Source organism: Ascaphus truei, chromosome 5 (assembly GCF_040206685.1).
Source record: "Ascaphus truei isolate aAscTru1 chromosome 5, aAscTru1.hap1, whole genome shotgun sequence".
In the NCBI taxonomy this organism is placed as follows: Eukaryota; Metazoa; Chordata; class Amphibia; order Anura; family Ascaphidae; genus Ascaphus; species Ascaphus truei.
Window position 1 is genome coordinate 116,685,932 of NC_134487.1, and position 20,384 is coordinate 116,706,315.

Genomic DNA, 20,384 nt, shown 5'->3' on the forward strand with positions numbered 1-20,384 from the left:
GTGTAATAGCTGAATCCTCTAAGGTGCAATAAAGTGCAGTTTTAAAATCACCACGTGAATATAGTGAAAATGATCACATAAGCGCAAAAAACCCCACAAAAACGCATTCGGATTCTAAGAACTGCAAAAAAGTGACCAATACAAATTTATAGATACCATATTACAAAAAAAAGCTGTCAGAGAATCATATCGTAGAGGGAATGTAGCAGAATCAGAGACATAATCACATTGAAAATCTGGTATCAATCAGTAAAAGTAGCATTATATAGTGTCAGTGTTAACGTGGAATATTGTCCAGGAAGAACAATAAATTAGAGCAGACGTGCGCAAACGTTTACTCCTGCGCACCACTGCCTTGTGTCCCCCGGTGCTCACGCCCCCCCCCCCTTCCCCTTTGCTTAGTGCAGCGTCAAATGACGCGCAGAGTTTGCGCACCCCTGAAATAGCGCATATGGCAAATAGAACAAAAATAAAAAAGCTTGTTATAACAGCAACCGTACCAGTTTAATTAGACAAATAAACCTAATCATTTAGTTGAATTACTACCCTTTTCCCTATACAGTACATCTTGCAGTTCAGATCAGGAAAATGTTTGTGACATTTTTAAGATGTTATCCTAAGTTTTTTTTTTATTAAAGTTTCCACTTCAGTGGAATTTGCAATTTCCCCACCTGAGGGATGTTGGAGAGGGACGTAATACCTGGCAAATATTGACATGTTTGCAAAATGTTTGCAAAATGTTTGTGAGCGGCAAAAGTCTGATATTTGTCAGTTTCACAAACTTTGCCTACTCTGCTCAGTAAGCAGTATATGAACCTGAAAACGGCAGGCTTTTTAAATCTTTCTGTACAGCATACTGCTCTTAAATTCAAAACATAACTTGGTACTTAATTATAAATCCTTTGTGTGATACCAAATGTATTTTTGCATTTTATTTTGTTTTAGTCTCTAAACAAAGTGCAGCATAATCTAGAGAAAACGATAACTGCCAGTAGCATGAAGCACAGAATTTTGATACATGATCACACAAAAACTTTTAGACCCTCTAAGAGATTTGTACACCTTGATTAATTATAGGATGTGAGAGATTTCAAGGGACTAACAGAGTTCTTCATAGATTTACGGTAGTCAAAAGCTGAGTTGGTCCTTTCTTCCATGAAGTAGTAAAGGAGGGAGAGGGAGTAGATGGAATTATACTTTTATTGGACCAACAAGTAGTTGATATGTTACAAGCCTTAGGGTCCTTCATCAGGTTCCCAATTAAGTACCCTTAGAGGTCCAAAAGCTTGTAACATATCAAGTACTTGTTGGTCCAATAAAAGGTATCATACTACCTACTTCCTCTCTCTCCTTTATTAATAGTAGAATTTTAGTTCCCAGAGCTTTTAAAACCTTGCAGGTTTCATCAATGAATCACAACCTACAATTAATCTACACTTCATTGGATCAATACAGTTTCTCAATCTTTGAAATAAACACCTAGAAGTGTTCATCTCTTATACAATATATATAGCTACCTATTGCCAAAGTCACGGAATAGTAATACCAGACATATATATAGTAAAATTCCCAATACAAGCAATTGAATCATTAGTCTCATCACAATCTGAAATAAGGCCACGAGACACAAATTCCACATGGAGACCTACCAACTTGCCAGCTGCAAATATTATTATAGATATACAGGCAGTCCTCGTTTTACAACGCTTCGTTTTACAACGAATGGCATATCCAACGCTATGCAATGCATACCTATGTTCATTTTTACAACGCCAAAATGGCTTATCCAACTCTCTTACAACGTTGTGTATGTGTATATATATATATATACACATTTCACATAAACAACGTTGCAAAGCGTCGTAATAGCGTATATAATATTATACTGTATAATATATTATTTATTATGTTATATTAAATATATAATACAGTATATAAACTATATAATTTATGTGTGTGCTGCATATCTTATTGCCTGTATAAAATATTTGGTGTATTTTAGTGTTAAAAATGCCTTCAGGAACGGAACCTTTCATTTAAACAGTGTTCCTATGGGAAAATGTGTTTCGCTTTACAACGTTTCGCTATCCAACGCCATTTTGAGTAACGCATTGTGTCGGATAACCGAGGACTGCCTGTACAGAGGTAGCAAAGGTTATTGCACCCACAATGTAGAATATCATATTATAACGCAGAATAGCTCATATTTTCCATAGGATTCAAGGACAACGATAACAAAGAGTATCATAAAATATGTCACCATAGCGCCAGCGAGAGCAATAACCCCGGCTACATCTGTAATTCCATATTACAAAAACCTGTTTGTTTTATGTTGCAGTTTTCTCAAGGAGCCTCAAAAAGAAAGTGGAACAAGAAAGGGCTTCTGCCGGTTCATTGTGCTGCTATGCAAGGGCAAGTAAATGTTATCCAAGCAATGATAGAGTCTGATGCTATGGAATGGAGCACAATAAACGAAACCATGATGGAAAGGAACATACCAAGCCTCCCATATCTTGCAATGGCCAACAACCACTTGAAGTGTGTCAAATGGTAACAGTTGTTTTTCTAGACTGTGAAGCATATTGATTGGTCTGAACACAGTCTATAACGTTAATGAAAGGCTATGTCTTAAAAAGATATCACTCCTTTGAAGCGTACAAATACGCAGGCATACAGTAATCCAGGGATGCGCAAACTGGGGGGCTGAGAGTGCGAGATTTTTTTGGGGGGGGCGTGGAGGTTACAGATGCTTTGTGCTCTTCCCCAAAGCATTTAAATTAAATGCCAGGGGACCGCGCAAGGCCTCTCTAATTTTCTCTTACCTTGACTCAGACGGCTTTGGCGACGCGTCGCCATAGCAAACCGGTGTCAAATTATGCCACAGGGTCACGTGACGTCACCTGACCCTGCCACGTTATTTGATGCTCTAGACAAGGTAAGAGGGGGGGTGCGAGCACTGGAGGAGCGCAGGCAAGGGGGCGCAGGGCAAAAAGTTTTCACACCCCTGCGGTAATCAACTGTCTTCATTTTGGATGACTTGTAAAGTCCCAATCGATGGTGTAATTATAGTAACGTTCAGGTTAATAATGGCTCTTTGAAGGGGAGAATTGACTTGTGTATAAAATTACCAATGTATTCAACCAATTAGATATATAATAGTTTACCATTTATACATATTTTCATCAGCCTCTGCAAAAAAAGTTCAAATGCTTAATAACAAACAAAAGCTGCAAAGTCTGCAAAAATGATTTGGGAATATTGCAACCCGAATAAAAACATAAGTTTTTTCGAAGAGTAATTGATGTTTCTCTGATCTTTGTTTAACATCGTGGGAACATGTGCATCTCCTTGTGCATGACTTCATTGGTTTTAACTTCACGATCATATAGCTGGAGGTAGTTAAAGTTCTTGTTTAGACTGCTCAAAATTATTATTTTTTTGCAAATTCCTTTTATTACAATATAATTTTTTTTATCATTTTTTTAAACCAGACTACTTTAGGATCTTGAAGCAACATTTTATTTCTTGCCCCTTCCATAGCTGTTTTTAATTTTTAAAACTGAAGTTTGATTCAGGAAATATAAGTATTTTAAATATTAAGTGTCAGGGAGATTAAGAAAATCATAATCTTTAACACTAAAAGAACAAAATATGTTCTGTGGGCAAGATACTAAAATTATATGAGTTAAACGCACATAGGTTTCTGGGGGGATTGCTGCTTCAAGCGTTTACTATTCACACTGTACAGTAGATTTAGGTTCATGTTTGTAAAGACAACATGATACAGTACTACAGACTTCTTTCAAATCGCATACAATTATTTAAAAAAGCACAACCATTGATGGTTTTAGGATAATATATTTCCCAGACAACATTCAAACACTAATTTACACGTAAACTGCATACTGTAGCTTCAGAATTATATGTCTTTCATTTTAAAGGCAAGTCGTCCTCTGGTTTACCTACTGTACATGTATGAGTCATGAGGTTAATTTGAAGCAATATTGTTGGCTAAAAATTGACAACATTGCAAACATTTATACATAGTCCTTATTATGTTGCCTTAATACTTACGTAATAAAAGGAATATAAGAATACAGTGCAGTTTAATTCAAGAATACAGTTAATTCAACCCATGTGTATGTAACGGATTTTCTGGCCTAGCCTGACCCACCCAATCTCACATTGGCCCCTGTGGTCTAACCAGTCCCCATTACAGTGTAGTGTCTGGTGGTGCACCTGTTGGCAACAGGACTCCTGAGTCTCCCGCATGATGTTGTGTGGGGATTGCCAACCCAGACAGGCAGCTGAGGTAGTGTGCTTGAGTCCTACCTATATCCAGTGCAGCGCCTCCACCTCATCAGGATCCCAGCGTCCGCTTGTGGATGGTCCTGGTGAGGAACTCCTCAATGGTGCACTCCTCTGTGTAATCACTCCACACTTACACACGAGGGTATGGTTTAACAGGATCATCTTTTTGACTTGCAGAGGGCCAGCTGCCCCTCACAGTGGGTGTACTTAGCCTCTCATGTTCACCGCACTTCCCTTTGAAAGGTGTCCTTTCCCTAATTGGTGGATTCCCTATCTCCCCTTAGGGAGATAGTCCCTGTGCCAGGTCCCTGGTCACAGTCTTATAAGCTGTCTCCTCCCAAGCCTGCACTCAGACTTGCTCCTTGTCTCATAGTCTCTTACATAACCTTCCAACAGCTTCTGAACTCCTCCTCTAACAACTCAGCAACTAACTTTTTGAACAGTGCTGTGCCTTATGTATCCCCTGGGGGCTGGCACAACTCTGACATCACTAATCATGGATTCAAAGCATATGACCACTCCCATCCATACATAGGGCACCTCACCAGGGTGTGAGGGCAAGCCTCCATAATTACTGCTGGCATGCCCATAACTTACCAGGCCTTACTGTCAGCAGGAGAGATGACTGCAGCCATTTTACAGCATGGTTACATGTACGTAAACCTAAACCCTTATGCAGATTATAATTTTTCCTATTTGCTCAGGTTAATTTCAAAAGAATTTTCCTTCAGACCTGGAGAAGAGGCAGAATTATTATTTGACATTATTTGTGATGAGATGAAAACGTATGTACTTTTTTCTTTTTGAGTTAGTACTACAGTACTTGTTTAAGAAATGTTTATGTCTATAATAGGTTTGTACTGTATGTACAAAAAAAGAGAAGAGAAAACATGCTGCGCAGATATAAATACGTGTATGTGTACAGTATGTCTCGATACATTTACGGTACAATAATAAATATAATAGTATAGCTCAATTATTAAGTTATTTCTAAAGATTTTCAAAAAGAGATTAATCTTTAAGATGTATAACTAAAAATGTATTGAGAGAACAATGATTTCCTCTGTGTGAGCTTCTTCTGCATCTTCCTTTGTGTTGTATGTTGGTGTGGCGCTGTCCCGTTACCCTCCTTGTCTACAGTATCTCCTCTTGACTCTGTCGAGAACAGATGGATTTATTAAAGCAGCAACACACATTTAATTTTTTTAATTACAGGATTGAAGCAGGGGGTCTCTGCAGCTGAACTGTGTTAATTTCAGCCCCTGCTTCCAAAGACACTTACCCCTGTAGCGGTGCTGGTATCTCTGTGCAGTGGAGAGCCACTGATCAAGTCGGCCATTAGGAAGCCACACCATATGAAGTCACAGCTTCCTATTGGCCTGCGGTACATTTAAACACCGCCATTATGTTAGGCACTCTATTTCCCTATGTACCGGAGAAAGGCCTCCGCTCAGCTAATAAAATCTAATTACATACTAGAGGGGTGCTACTGTATAGGGAATGAGCACTATAAGCATTAGCAAAGGAGAAAATAGACCATATCATTAGCACTCAACCTCTACTAATTAAATAATAATATAATATTTTAATTATTAACAAAAGAGAAGACACGAAAAAATGTACTATTAAAACTTATGTGACACTTTATACCGGACTAGGACCTGAGTAATGTCCTAGTTGCTGAGACACCTCTCTGTTGTATAGAGATATATCAGTATTTAATCAAATCTCAGTGATACTAATACTCTATAAGCTATATGCAAGCTGTATACTGTGAACTATATATTATACAGATAATTGCCTTTGTACTGATGCAGCCACAAGTATCCGAACACTTGCCTGGGAAACTTTAAGACAATACCCCAGTAATGCTGCAACATTTCTGTGACTTTTCGCCAGACAGACTAATGGCCCATCGGATTAACACAGTGGGGGTCCCTGGCTGTCCCATTCAAACTGAATGAGACTGCCAGGGACACCCGTTGTGTTAATCCGATGGGCAATTAGTCTGTTTGCAGAAATGTCACAGAAATGTTGCTGCATTACTGGGAGATTGAATCCAGAGACAGTGTAACGCACAGCCAAAGAGAGTGGGTCCAAAATTGGATTAAAAATTAATCTTTTATGCGTCCATATAGAAAAACAGAAGTGTGAACCTCCTTCATGTTTCGTGCTCCAGCACTTTATCAAGGAGATACTCGTAGGGACCACTATGACTACTCTGCCTGCCGCCAGTCCTGACCCCTGCATTTTGTGACTACTCTCTGCCAGCCGCCAGTCCTGACCCCTTATTTCTCTGATTACTCTCTGCCTCTCTGCCTAGCCCCTGCTTCACCTGCATACTCCTCTGCCTACGCAGATCCCTGGGTTCCATTCCAGCTCCCTTTTTGATCCCAGGTACTTTATCTGACTCTCCCCGGGAATATCTCAGTACTCCTGATAAAAATATAATCAGAAACAGACTCCAAGGTCAGTTCATTAGGGCAAAAAGATTGTGCACTGATTAGATGGATTTTGGTAGCGAAATCACTACTGTAGAAAAATATATATCCTAACAATGAGAATAAAAAAAGAAAGATATTAATTTGCTTTGGAAAAAATGTAAATCATTGCACTGTAAAATAGATAAAATGATAACAGTTAAGTATACATTAAAATCTGGGGGGGGAGGTAGGGGGTTAATAACATATATACCTATTGTCCCACATTTATAAAGGATCGTTGAAAATAATTGGCACATATAGAAAAGTGATGCAACAATAGCTACATATATAGAAAAAAACAACAGAATTAAATACATATGTAAGATCTAAAGCTCTTAAAGATATCCCTAACAAAGTACGTTTTCAGAGGTAACACGTAATAAGAAAGAAAGAACTTGTACGTTATTAAAAGATATAGATTTTACAATTAAGCCTTAAGGCAATTATAGAAATATGTGGATAGTGATGGTGTTACCAGGCCTTGAAAACTACATTTACAAAGTGCAATAACCAATCATAGTTGGCATTTATAAAAGTGGCTACTGTGAAATGGGGAATAAAGGAAATACGAATCTACATATGTGCTAAATTAAAACCGGTATATCAAAAATAGTAATAATATGCAGAATAGAGATAAGAATAAAAATACAACAAAAAATATATACAAAATCTCACATGAAGCCTTCGGTATGATAAAAAAAAATTAAGTCTGGCAATCAGATTTAAGATCTTTCCCCAGCACAAAATTCTTGAAATGTAGACAGAAGTCCTCAGGCACATGGAAAAAGAAAAGAAATATAGTGTAATATTGTTATAGTAGGACTATTTTATGTGGAGAAATGCACTCACATTTACTGTTCTTGACAGCTGCTTTAAGATTATACTCTCCTTTCTCACGGGTAGTTCTTTTCAAGACACCACAGTTTCATTTGATGAAGTCAGGAGCCAGCATACAAGAAAAAAGGCCCCAAATCAATGCAACATCATTTATTAATCAATCTTTAAATAAAAGAATTGCACTCACAATTTGTGTTTCATGGTTCATTGCAAGAATAGAAGAACTATGAATCCTTCCAACTATGTCTGTCTGTATCAGAGGAGAGTGTCTCTGCGTCCCGCGCATTCCATGTTTATACTATATACATGTTAATGGTGAAAAGAGAGAGAATATTATAGGCTTTAGTTACTGTACTTGTCTAAAGGCAAAATTATATGCAAATTAGGTTACAAAGATTTTCAGAAATGAAGAAATGTTTAAGTTTTACACATTATGGACAATATTTACCAAGTGCTGCTATGCCACAGAACCTAAGAAACAAAAGTGGAATTTGCACACAACCACTCTGTTCAGTATTTCTTCACAGATGCTGTGTTCTGGTGCTCAGATCCTGCACATACTGGAAAGGTGCAAATACTAACAAACATTTTCAAAATGGGTCCGGCACGCAAATAAAGTAAAAAAATAATAATCCTAATTTTAATTTAATCTTAATCTTACATAATAATAATAAAAAATAAAAAATAATCTTACAACATCATTTTTTACTTCATTTTGGAGTTCTCAGTTTTAATGCAAATTTGTCTTCACGTTCACAGACAAAAAAACAAAAGGTAGGCACATATTTGCAGAAAATCAGCAACGTTTCAGAGCCCTGGTACCCTCGTCAGGCTTGATGTCATATTCTCTAGCCTGCTGTACCCATGCTTGGCCACCGGGACTGCTGCCACTCTTAATGTCTTGTTCTAGCCTGCAGTACCTATACTTGTCCACCGGGATTGCTGCTGCTAAACTAGGAACATTCCAGACTCTGATACCTGACACCTCTGCACCTGTGCTCCACCTCTCAGCCTGCCTATGTAAACCTCCCTTTCCTGTTCCTCCCTTGCCTGTTTATACTGGTTCCTTAGCTCCTTCAAGGTTCCTGTGTTTACTGCTGTGCTAGCTATTGCTATCATCCTGTTCCAGTTTCCTTGTTGCCGACCTCTGCTTGTTTCCTGACTTCGCTACCTGCCGCCTGCCTTGGACCCCTGCTTGTTTCCTGACTTCGCTACCTGCCGCCTGCCTCTGATCTCTGCTTGTGACTCCTACTTCGCTCCCTGCTGTTCCTGCCACTGGGATCCACTTCAGCCGAAGTCCAATCCTTGACACTTGAGTATCATACTCCTGGGTATATATAGCCCTTATGGGGTCACATGTTGACCGAAACAAGCGTCGTATCATCACAGAACACCTTCACAGTTTCTCTGAATACTCTGTATGGTGATTTAAGGCGATGGAAAGTGTCTGATGGCATAGCCCCACTTACTGTAGCACTGTAAATATAGATCCATATATATTAAGCAATTTGTTAGGACAGAGGACACACATTATAGACATTCATACCTGACCTGAATGTAATGAAACAACTTCTTTAAAAATCTACCACGGATGATATTTTTAATTGAGACTCTCCTGTTATCACTATAATGACACCTTCAATATCTCCAGCAGATACAAAAGATTTTTCTGCCACTCTTATCTTCCAAATTTATATTTCATGTACACGCAAATTTAATAAAGTCTGACCTCTGCATAATTGAAATCTGAACAATAGAATGTTATCTTAGTGCAGGACTCCCGCTCAACAGAAAATTCCAAGCTAAATATTAATAATGCTGTACAATTGAAATTATTTTCATTTGATGAAGCAAAACATTTACTGAGCTATATCTTATGTTAGTTTTATCCACCACATTTACTTTAAGTAATTTCTTACTGAAGTCTTAGCAGTGTTGTAAAGGTCAGCAAAATGTTGCCCTACCCTATATCCTAGAAATCCAAGGTACCTAAAAGATATATATTTCTTTAAGTGTTTGATCTTTTGTATCTTAATGGTGTCAATTATATGTACTTGTACACAGGGAAGATAAAGTTCACAGTGTCGATTTCCTTATTAGCAATGGAGTAAATGTGAATACTCGTAACAAAATCGGGAACAGGTAAGATGATCTTATATAATTAATGATTCTGAAAGGTTATGGAAGAAATTGAGGCTATTTGAGTATATATGACAATTAGTGCGCACATGTCGTGCCTGTAATCACAAATGTAATCATGGTTTGTAACTTTTTGTCTGGGGTTTCTTTTCTGAAACATTCCCTGACTATACAGTAATAGATTTGTTGTGCTGTATTACAAATACAGATAGACAATAGTGTATTTTCTATTAGACAAAGTAACCATTTCACTGTGAGAACTAAATGTATTAATACAAATCATTTCTGTCAGAAAGAGGATAACATGTAACTTTAGTATGATTGCCACATTTAGAGGGATAAGTATCAAAAAACTGAATTTGACTCCAAAATACAAAGCAAATATTTTCATCTGTGTCAATTTGCAAACAGCATCATAAGTATGCATCTTTTACATTTTCCTTCATACATTTGGAGCAGATTTCTTTACAACAGAGGCTAATGCCAACTAAACCAGGTAAATGTGTTGGGCTCAGTGAGGAAAAGTTCACCAGTTACAGTACAGACGCAACTTTTGATACATCTAATCATAGTATTGCATGGCTACATTGAGGCAGAGTCACGCAGTGTAAAAATGAAGCAATGTGTAACCAGTTTTGGAGCGATCCTCCAGTTTGTGACACTAGATACATATACCCTTCAGAGAGTCAGGGAAATCTATGTATATACAGAATTTGTATTTTTTTTAAGCAATAATGCAAGAGGATGATTTGCTAATAAGGTTTAAAGGCCATATAGCACATTGCTCTCTGACATTTTTAGGTGTCTAATGAGAGGAAATGTGCTAATGATACTTCATGAGGCTGAGTCAAAAGCCTAATTGAGGCTATTTATAAAACTGTCATATTATAACCAAACAAAAAAAACTTTTAAAAACAGTTTCATCACAATTATAATTACTTAAACATTTCACTGCTTAAAGTCTGTTGGCATCTGAATGCCACCAGACTTACCCATGTCATGGCGCGTCATTTCCACGTGGTGACTCGTGTTTATCGAGTACAGAAAATGGCATTTTAGTGTTCTGGTTTTTAAACACCAGCAAATTGACTCAGTAACACTGTACTGCACACATTACAATTCATTCATTTCTGCCACGGAAACGCGAAGAATTGAACCCAAGGAAATCGGGATCCATGAAATTCAAACAAATCAACCGCGTGATTGGCCACGTGGAGTACAGCAGCGCACACGAAAATGGCTCCGTGATATGTTCGAATAACGGCCGCTGCATCTGTACATGACCACTTGGGGTAGTGATCACATGGTTGCAGCCATGGAGCCCAGTGACCGTTCCCCATGTCATTGGAATGCAATCTGCCCATAGAAACGGTTCCTTCATTGTCACAAAAGTCACCACTCTATTAGCTTTAGCAAACGGTTTTGAACTCTTGTATTTGCAGTTATAATATTTCTAAGGCTGTTAAGATTGAAAGCTTCAATGTCCCAATTCAATTATGACTTCCTATTTGCTTGCCTGATTGAGACTGAACTAGCACCAGTATGTGAATGTGCTCACAAGTGGTTTTTTCATTTGCTGTATGTTATACAGTGGAGGGTTTTGTCACTTTTTACCCACCATAACTTATTTGAGGTGTGGTTTAAACCTGTCCCAGCCTCAAATTGCAAGGACAGTATAACCAGCCAAGATCCAAAAGGTTGAAACAGCTGTCTGTGAGTAGGTTTACTGGCTGTGTACTTTAACCCAGGCTGTGCTGAAACGTTGTGTAATACGGCAGGCATAAGCTTATAGGGGCCCATGTTAAAATGGATTTGAAACAAAAGGTAACACAGTGCTCGTTTGCATATCATTTCCCAGGATCCCTTGCTGCAGTGGAAGCACTGTATGCTAAGAGATATTGGTGAAAAGCAGAGTTGCAGACCTGTGTGAGACGTGAATGTACTGAAAGAAAAATGTAAAAAACGTAATTTTGTTTTTTGCAAAAATGTGAAGGATTTTAAAAAATTCAACTCATTTTTTTTTAAAAAAAACCCACCTTTCTCGTGTTTTTGCTCTCTCTCTCAGATTTTAACATTTGTTCTGCAAATCGATTCAGAGCTCGAATTAATGAATTCTCAAACTGCTCGACTTTTAAAATCCCAATATGAATTTAGTAGCAGGAATGTAGATTTTGGAGAGAATTGTTACTCTAAAATAATATTACTGTAGTCTTTGTTTTTCTACGGATGCCCTGGTTATTGAATTTCGCATAAATAGAAACAAAATGTGGCCTTATCTGATCACACCTAATCCAAAGAGCAGCACATAAAACAAAGCCCTTCTGGTCGATATTACTTCCACATTGCTTGGGTTCATATATTTTATGAGGAACACACATAGAAGAGGGAGTTATTGGTTTCATCTCTACAGACACAAAGGGGGTTATGCACTAAGAAGTGATAAGTGCTTTTAAGTGAGATAAAAAGCCATTATAGCACGATAGTGCACTGTTATCACTGCTTTGTGAATCTCACAGCAGGCAGTATCACGCTATAAAGGCAGTTATCTCACTTAAAAGCACTTATCACTGCTTTGTGCATAGAACCCATTATGTTGATCCATTTATACTTTGATATGCATTGTCCTCTATGACAGTGGATAGGATTTTTACATATTTGTGGTAAAGAAGTCAACAACCACATACTTTAAATGTAGTTCTGTTTTCTCATATCAACCTTTTACTTGCACATCTCCCAGTTAGTCTCAGTTACGCCAGGATTTATGAAGTTCCGTTAAAGTGGAGTTAATATCACACCCGGTGATGTTATTGCCTAATTTATTAACACTGTGGCAAATATCTACCAGGTGCAATATGAAGATTGCTATAGGTATTCGGTAACGACCTCCATTGATAAGTACTGAAATTACGGATAGTGATGCAATGTGGCAGGGGAATCTCATATACTTCATAAGAGGTATTACAAACCCTATGGCAGAAAATACATGAACCCATTTGATACCTGAGGCTATCAGTATATAGCACAGACACCAAAGGGGATGGTACCTCGTCTACTTTAGGGGCCAGTATGGCATTGCATGGCAATGACTTAGTAGAAAAAAATTGATACCAGAAATATTAACAAAAGTATTTTTTTGTGTGCATACCCTTTAAAACAGTGGGGCCACACTATGAATGCACAAAAATGAAGGGTAGCACTCTAAAATCAGTTTGTTGATCCTCAAAAGGAAAAAGCGAAATATCCCAAGTTGTATTAATTAAATCATAGCATTTTATTTACGGGAAAATACCAACATCTACAATGTTTCTGGCCACGCAAGGCCTTTTATAGCAGGTAAGTGAGAAATAGCAATGATTTACAAACTGCTAAACTCCTACAAACTCCTGCGGAGGGAGGGCTAAGCACCTTTTTTGGTAATTATAATTGTGCTACATTGGCCTACAAAAATATTAGCCACCTTTTGGCCAATAGGGCTTTTGTCCATCCCTAATGGGGGTGGGAGGAGGGTTATATGCGGAATAGAGTTATTCTTCTTTACTCTGATCACAAACCTCCAATATATTCCGGTTTCTGAAAATCTCATTTTGATTTGCGCTATATAACACAAGTACACAACCTTAATCCCTGCTACTTTGGAACTGTTACATTATTTCCTCGTGCTAGGACATAACTAGCCCTTGATAAAAGCAGCTGGCACCACATTCTGTGCTGTTGTATAATTTGCGTATAATAGTTAAACGTTCTGGCCTAACTTTACACAGCTATTAAATACAGTACCTCTTAAAATATGAAAAACAAATATTAAAACGACACATCAAATGTAACATGGCATATTTATGTCACTCTATTGCAATTCCAAACCGTGCTGCTTAGTGCGAATAAGCTTTTAAGCAAAGTTTAATTCAATGACATTATCCGTTTAATATTCCTTCAGAAACATTGTAAAATGTGTTTGCTGAACCTGAAATTATGTGTTTGTTCATTGGCAGCGCCTTGCATTTCGCTGCTCTCCGCACTGACTGTTATGAGATTCTAAGGCTGCTACTGATTTGCGGTGCTGAAGTGGATGTGGAAAATGATACCTGCGTCACTCCTCTGTTTTACACCATCTTTATGTCAAACTTTCATGGGACAAGACTCTTGATTGACTATGGTACGGCAAAGTATAAACTGTTTTCCACCTAAAAATAACACCACCACTCAAATTAGCAATAAGCCAATTATTAGCAAATGAAAAACATGTATAGCTGTCTCTAGCCTTAACCCACAATACGAGGGGAAAAAAGGAAATTGGAGGGCAGCACAGATTTTGAAGGACTGAAACCTGGCAAAAAGTGTAAAATAATGCTGTTTCATGGATTTTGTACTATTTCTACTATGTATAAAAAATACGTAACATGTAAATGTATTCTAAACTCCTTTGCACGAAGTGTAGCATTCTTCTGGTGCACATTGGTGCATTCATACGCAAACTCCTATTGACTTCAGTAGGAGATTCTGTGTGAGAGCACCCAGACTTACACTTTCGCAGTTTAATGAATAACCCCCCCCCCTTAGAGTAAAATATTTAAATGTTTGAGATTTGTCAGGGTTTATCCCCATTTGACAAATTATTTGATTAATTTGTATATATATGTTTTTTTTCTCTCTCTTAAGTATGGGTAATATACACTACCAATTTTACACTGTGACCTTGAATTTTCACCACTGCATAGAAAAAAGAGGAAGCAATACAATGATATATTCAATAGCATGGGATGTGTGACATGTATACAGTGCCTAAGGATTTACAGTGGGCTACAGTGCTGTAAAAACTGGTTTTAAAAAGGTGCCTTAAGAAATAGTGTAAAAATTGCACTACTGTAATAATAATGATAAAATAATATACACACACACTTGCCAAGCTTATTGCTGCAGCAAATTTATAACCACCTTTCTCTTGGGGGAAGAAATCACAAATCTCTCAATGACTACTGCAATTACCTGTGTACTTGGACCTGCTGATTAAATAGGGGCAGGATGAGTGAACTTAAATTTAGAGGAGGGCCACATAGCTCCCACCCATTTACAATTCAACATACATAATTTTAGCAAGCTTGAAACCCAGCCCCACAGTATTATATTTATACAGTATATATTTAAATGTGACACCTGAGTGCTACTGGGAAATTGCCCTGAAATATACTGCAGTACTATTAAATATATTAAACTATAATACTGTGGGACTGGGTTTTGAGCCTGCTAAGATTGTATATGGCTGAGGGTTTAGACCCAGAATAGACATGATTGCAGCATCACCTTTATGGTTGATAATTGCCCACAGGAGTCTATTTTTCAGATTCCCGGCTGCCAAAATGTATCACCTGATGTATCAAAGTTAAGAAATATTATTGCAATCAATCTGATTTTTATCTTTGAAAAATCTGGTACACGTATATTTTTAAACCACTTTTGTTCAAGTTTTGCAGATAAAAGTCTTTGGTAAATAGAGCTGTTGGTGTATCCTACTGCCAAAGTTGCTGCTAATACAATAGCAGCAGGCTACGCCAATTCCCTCGAGGTCACCACCAGTGTGATAACTATCCAGGCCATTTTATTCAGATCTTACTTTTAACAAAGGTGTTAAAAGGTAAGCAAATAACATTACAAAAACAGGATTACATTGGTGTCAAACTTTGGTAAGATTTTAGTTGGCACAGGTATTGTGAATCAAAACTAATCTCAACAGGGAAGGGTTTAAAGCAGCAGTATAGGCAAAGTGTTTGATTTTTTTTAAAATAGGATTGAAGTAGGCTGTCTCTGGACCTCAACCCCATTGATTTCTGTCCTGGGGACCCCCTGCTTCCTGAGATGCTTACCTCCGTAGGGGGTGCCAGTATTTCTCTGCAGTTTAAAGGTCCTGGTCACACGGGCCAAAGGAAGACACAAGGGATGAAACACGGCTTCCTATTGGCCCACTACCGGCGCCCCTTATGGAGGTAAGCATTTGAAAAAGTAGTGGGTCCCTGGAGACCTCCTGCTTCAAACCTATTTTTTTAAAAGTGTGTTTTTGTGTGCCGAGTATGCGCATTTTAAGTGAAACTTCTTTGACTTTTGTCACTGTTTTGACACAGAAATTGTATTTGTGATGGTGATGTTTTTAATTAAAAATCAAAACACAATTTCAGTGCCAAAACGCAAAGAAGTTTGACTTAGAACGTGTTTTAGCTATTTGCACTTCTATATTTATAGCAACTGTGAATTCCTTGTGTGTCAGTGTGTGTGTGTCAGTCATTGTGTGTGTGTGTGTGTGTGTGTGTGTGTGTGTGTGTGTGTGTGTGTGTGTGTGTGTGTGTGTGTGTGTGTGTGTGTGTGTGTGTGTGTGTGTGTGTGTGTGTGTGTGTGGTCTCTGTGTCCTGCTGCTGGTGTGCTGGTGCCTTCTGAACAGGCGTGCCGAGCCGGAGCCAGCGTCTACTGCACAGGCGTGCCCAGCTGGAGCCTACTGCACCCACGTGCCCATCCGGAGCCGGTGTCTACTGTGCAGGTGCGCCCGTCCGGAGCCCGCATCTTCTACGCAGGTGCGCCCGGCTAGAGCCGGCGCTAACTGTGTAGGCGAGCCCAGCCGTCGGCCTCATAGGTGCCGAGCGTGGGAGGCCTCTTCTGCCAGCCGTGACGGCACTTCCGTGGCTGCACTTCCGTCACTATGAAGATGATTTACTCCAAGGCAAATTTTCATTTGGTAGGAATGCCAGCAAAGATGTTTCACTTCAAAAATTAAATAAAATCATGTCACCTGGACTGTTCCTTTAACACCACCAATAAATAAATATTAATTTCAGAAGGTTGCTCAATTTTACCTTCTCCATTTCTCCCAAAAGGTTATGTCCCTGCAATGTTGCTCTCTGTAATTATCATAAAGCACAAAAATATAATTACATAATATAATTACTAGGTAACGACTAAACCTCAAAAATGTTTTGGGGTTTATTAGAGGAGCTCTACTGTATATGACTTATTGTATTTACACCAAAGCTGGCGTTTGAGCAATTTTCTGCCAAAAAAACCCAATGAAGTAAATGTGGGTTTTCGTGGGAAAATAGTGTTTATAGAATTACCCCCTTAATTTGTGGTTGAATAATTTTACTGGAAATTTTTTTCACCTAATGTCGTCACGTTCTATTTTTCTTCAAACACGTTTCCTTTAAGTATCTACTAATAGTACTGGTGATGGTGTATTTGTTTTTGATAATACTATACCTATTAGCAAAAAAAGCAAGGTCTTTCTAAAAATAGTATTCAAATTGTATGCACAGGGCCAATTTGCTTGTTATAAAATTCTATTTTGGTAGCAATGGGAACTTAATGTTCAGAGTATCCCCTATAGATTATTAATTGCTTGGCACATCTATAGTACTCATTAAACACAGACTTCCCAATGACTACCACTGCCTGGTGTTCTGTAACTGAATACGCCAGCAGAATGATAATTGTCTATGTTAAACCAACAAACTATTTTAAAGTCTATGCTGCTTATGTAGTATGACTTATGGATGATTTTAATTTGTCTTACGCTTCTGTTTAGGAGCAAATGTGAACCATCTGGATGATCACGGTCTTACTGCATTTGCTCATATTCATAACTTTGATGAATGGATTGGATGCGGACTATTTGATGATGAAATCAATGATTTGTTTAAAGGTAAGAGGTTGATCTGTTCACTTTTTTCATATATCGTGTACCATTTACTCATCTCTTAGGGGAAAGAAAGGCTAGCAGTTAGGGTGCTGGCATATAGACTAAACAAGTGTATGGTATCAGTTTTTATTATGGTGTGTATGTTATTCTTAATAAAGGACAAACAATTATTATTAATGTGACGTATTTGTTTTGAATAATTTCTCATACAGATGATAAGGTGCTCTTTGTGGTTCTTGTCAAATACAATAATTGTTTTTTCCATACCTTTTCATATTCTGTAATTAAAAATATAAAACTGGAGTGGGCCAACAATCTACTATATATATATATATATATATATATATATATATATATATATATCAGCTTTCCAAAGCTTGTCAACATTTTGAAGAGAAATGGCCATCATCTGAACAAGCGACAGTTTACTTTTCCTGTGTTATACAGCAAATTAATTCTTTATTTGAAAGGCAGGAAATCAATTTAATTAAAATTATCTAAAAATACTATTTATTTGAATAATGTCAAACCAAAATTACACTTCTAAATAAACTTCTTATTTTCTAGCTTATGACCTGCAACAATCAGTTCAACTAGTGAGACATGTGAGTAAGCAACTAAAGAAGATAGAAGTCACTCAGCAGTTTTTTGGAACAAAGACCGCTCAGAGTTCACTTCCTTTTAGAAGTCTCCAGCATTAAGGTTCAGGACCCAAAAAGTAAACATTAAATTGTATGTCACATGGAGTAATTTCTTCAAATACTCCATTATAAATTTGCTATAGTGTGAAATGACAACTGTCAACAACTCTCCAATAAAAGTTGTTTTCGGAAATTATATTGAATTGAAAGTTAATAATCATAATAGACTAGTATGGTCTACCTCCATATGATTCATTAACATTATTAACTTTAAGAGGTTTCTTCTTTCTGTATGGTATTGTTCCATATAGCTTTGTTCCATATAGCTTCTTAATATTCTATGAGTGCTTTAATAAACACCAATCTCCATTAAATTGGATGTGTATTCAAAATATTCCTTTGGGGCAAAAATATTGTGAAGTTTTAATAATTAATGGGAAAAAAACAAATTCTGCCATATTACTTTTCTTACGGTTATAAAAACTGCAACTTTGAGGATGCAGCTTACAAGTCTAAACAGTAAAAATCTTACAGTATTTTAACCCAACATAACACATTCTGATTTGAGCTCCTACTGACTATTCATCTCATGAATAAACATGACGTTTACCTATCTTAAAGGAGCAATTCATGCACTTTTTTTTATTTATTATATTTAATGTAGGATTGAAGCAGGGGGTCTCAGGAGCTGAACCCCATTCATTTTAGCTCCAGTAACCCATGCTTCCAGAGATACAGACCATCAAAGGGGGTTCCAGTAACTTGGCAGTGTGAAGCTGAACCTGATGGCATCACGGCTTCATATTGGCCCACAGGGTGTGGGAGCTTTGAAACTCTGCTATTACGTGAACCCTGCTAGCCGAGCAGAGCGGCTACCGTCAGCTCCTACTGAGGTCTGTATCTCCAAAAGTAGGGACTCCCAAGAGCTGAAATGAATGGGGTTCACCTCCAAAACCTCCTGCTTCAATCCTATGTTAATATATTTTTTTCAAAGGCAAAATAAATCACATGCTTCACTTGCCTCTCTTACAGTATGTCACGTCAAGCCGTACTGGATATCTTCAAACAGCCAATATCATACTGTTAAGTAATGTTTTATCCCATATGGAGCATTGCGGCCGTTAGTGACAATAAAATGCAAACAAGGTGTTTACGCCAACATCGCATATCCACAAAAGTCTGTTAAGGGTAATGCAGGGATGCAACATTACAGTACATCATAATTAAAGTTGGCGTCAGTGAGATATTCAGTCTATTTTAGTAACGTACCCATTGATTTACATACCTCACAAAACTCTCCTCTATACAACCTGTGGAGACATACATGAGAACACACCTGAGAAACCTGGGAAATTACCTAATTAAAATATGCATCTATATTACAATTTTTTTAATTAGCATATTTCCTCCATTTCTCTTCATCTTGTCTCAGGAAAAAGCACTATTTCCGTGTCTGGATGAGAGTAAGGCTAAGGCATACTTAACATCATTAACACAACGTTGTGCTACAATTACGTGATGTTAAGCCTATACTAATGAGATATACAACAGCCATTGTTTTCGCATATAATTAGCTTTGAGGATACGCATTACCTTTAGGAAAAATGAAGTCAGTTACTATCTTAGGTAACATCACGTCATGAGCCCTGATTAAATGAGCTTTGTGAATCCAGCCTTCCGGAAGCTCAAGGGAAAAATAATTCCCTCAATGAGCATCCACAGTATGTGCAGTACTTACTATCAGATTGTGTCCGGGCTACCTTATATTATAATATTGTCTGTAAACTTACATGGTAAAATACTGTACACGTCATCTGTGATATGCCATAAGATTAAAGAAATTTGACAGTTTCCTCTGGTTTATTTCAAGCAGTGTGTTCATTATTTTAAATAACATTATCTACTATTTTCAATAAATATTTTAGTTGTACTGTTGTTCCTCTAAAGATGTCCCACTTAGTGCAAAAATAAAAACAAACATTTTAAAATATTTGTAAACAATGTGGATTGAAAAGTGTTGTTCTTTTATTCTACTTTAGCTACATAGTTACATAGGTGGTGAGATTTAAAAAAATACATGTCCAGCGCGTTCAACCAATGTTACATTTACATTTAGACCACAGATATGTTTGACATTACTGTATATTGATCCAGGAAAAAATACCCCAGAGAAACATTATCAAATATTATAGGCTAAAGCTGTAAAATTCTGGGCATTATTGAAATCCCTGCTCTCTGATTGATTAAAATTCCGGGCATTATTCATTCAGTAATGCCCAGAATTTTTGCAGCTTGCAA

The 20,384-nt window shown here is 37.5% G+C and overlaps 1 protein-coding gene across 3 annotated transcripts in view; it reads left to right on the forward strand.

Annotated features, from left to right (window-relative positions):
* Positions 1–19,937, forward strand: part of LOC142495268 (uncharacterized) — a 228,965-nt gene extending 209,028 nt beyond the window's left edge. For all 3 annotated transcript variants that reach the window (XM_075600499.1, XM_075600500.1, XM_075600501.1), the window contains 6 exons: positions 2,339–2,550; positions 5,016–5,096; positions 9,696–9,773; positions 13,760–13,923; positions 17,332–17,448; positions 18,013–19,937. In XM_075600499.1, coding sequence (XP_075456614.1) covers positions 2,339–2,550; positions 5,016–5,096; positions 9,696–9,773; positions 13,760–13,923; positions 17,332–17,448; positions 18,013–18,146 — 786 coding nt within the window. In that variant the 3' untranslated portion in view covers positions 18,147–19,937. The remainder of the gene's footprint in view (positions 1–2,338; positions 2,551–5,015; positions 5,097–9,695; positions 9,774–13,759; positions 13,924–17,331; positions 17,449–18,012) is intronic.
* Positions 19,938–20,384: the final 447 nt, after the last annotated feature.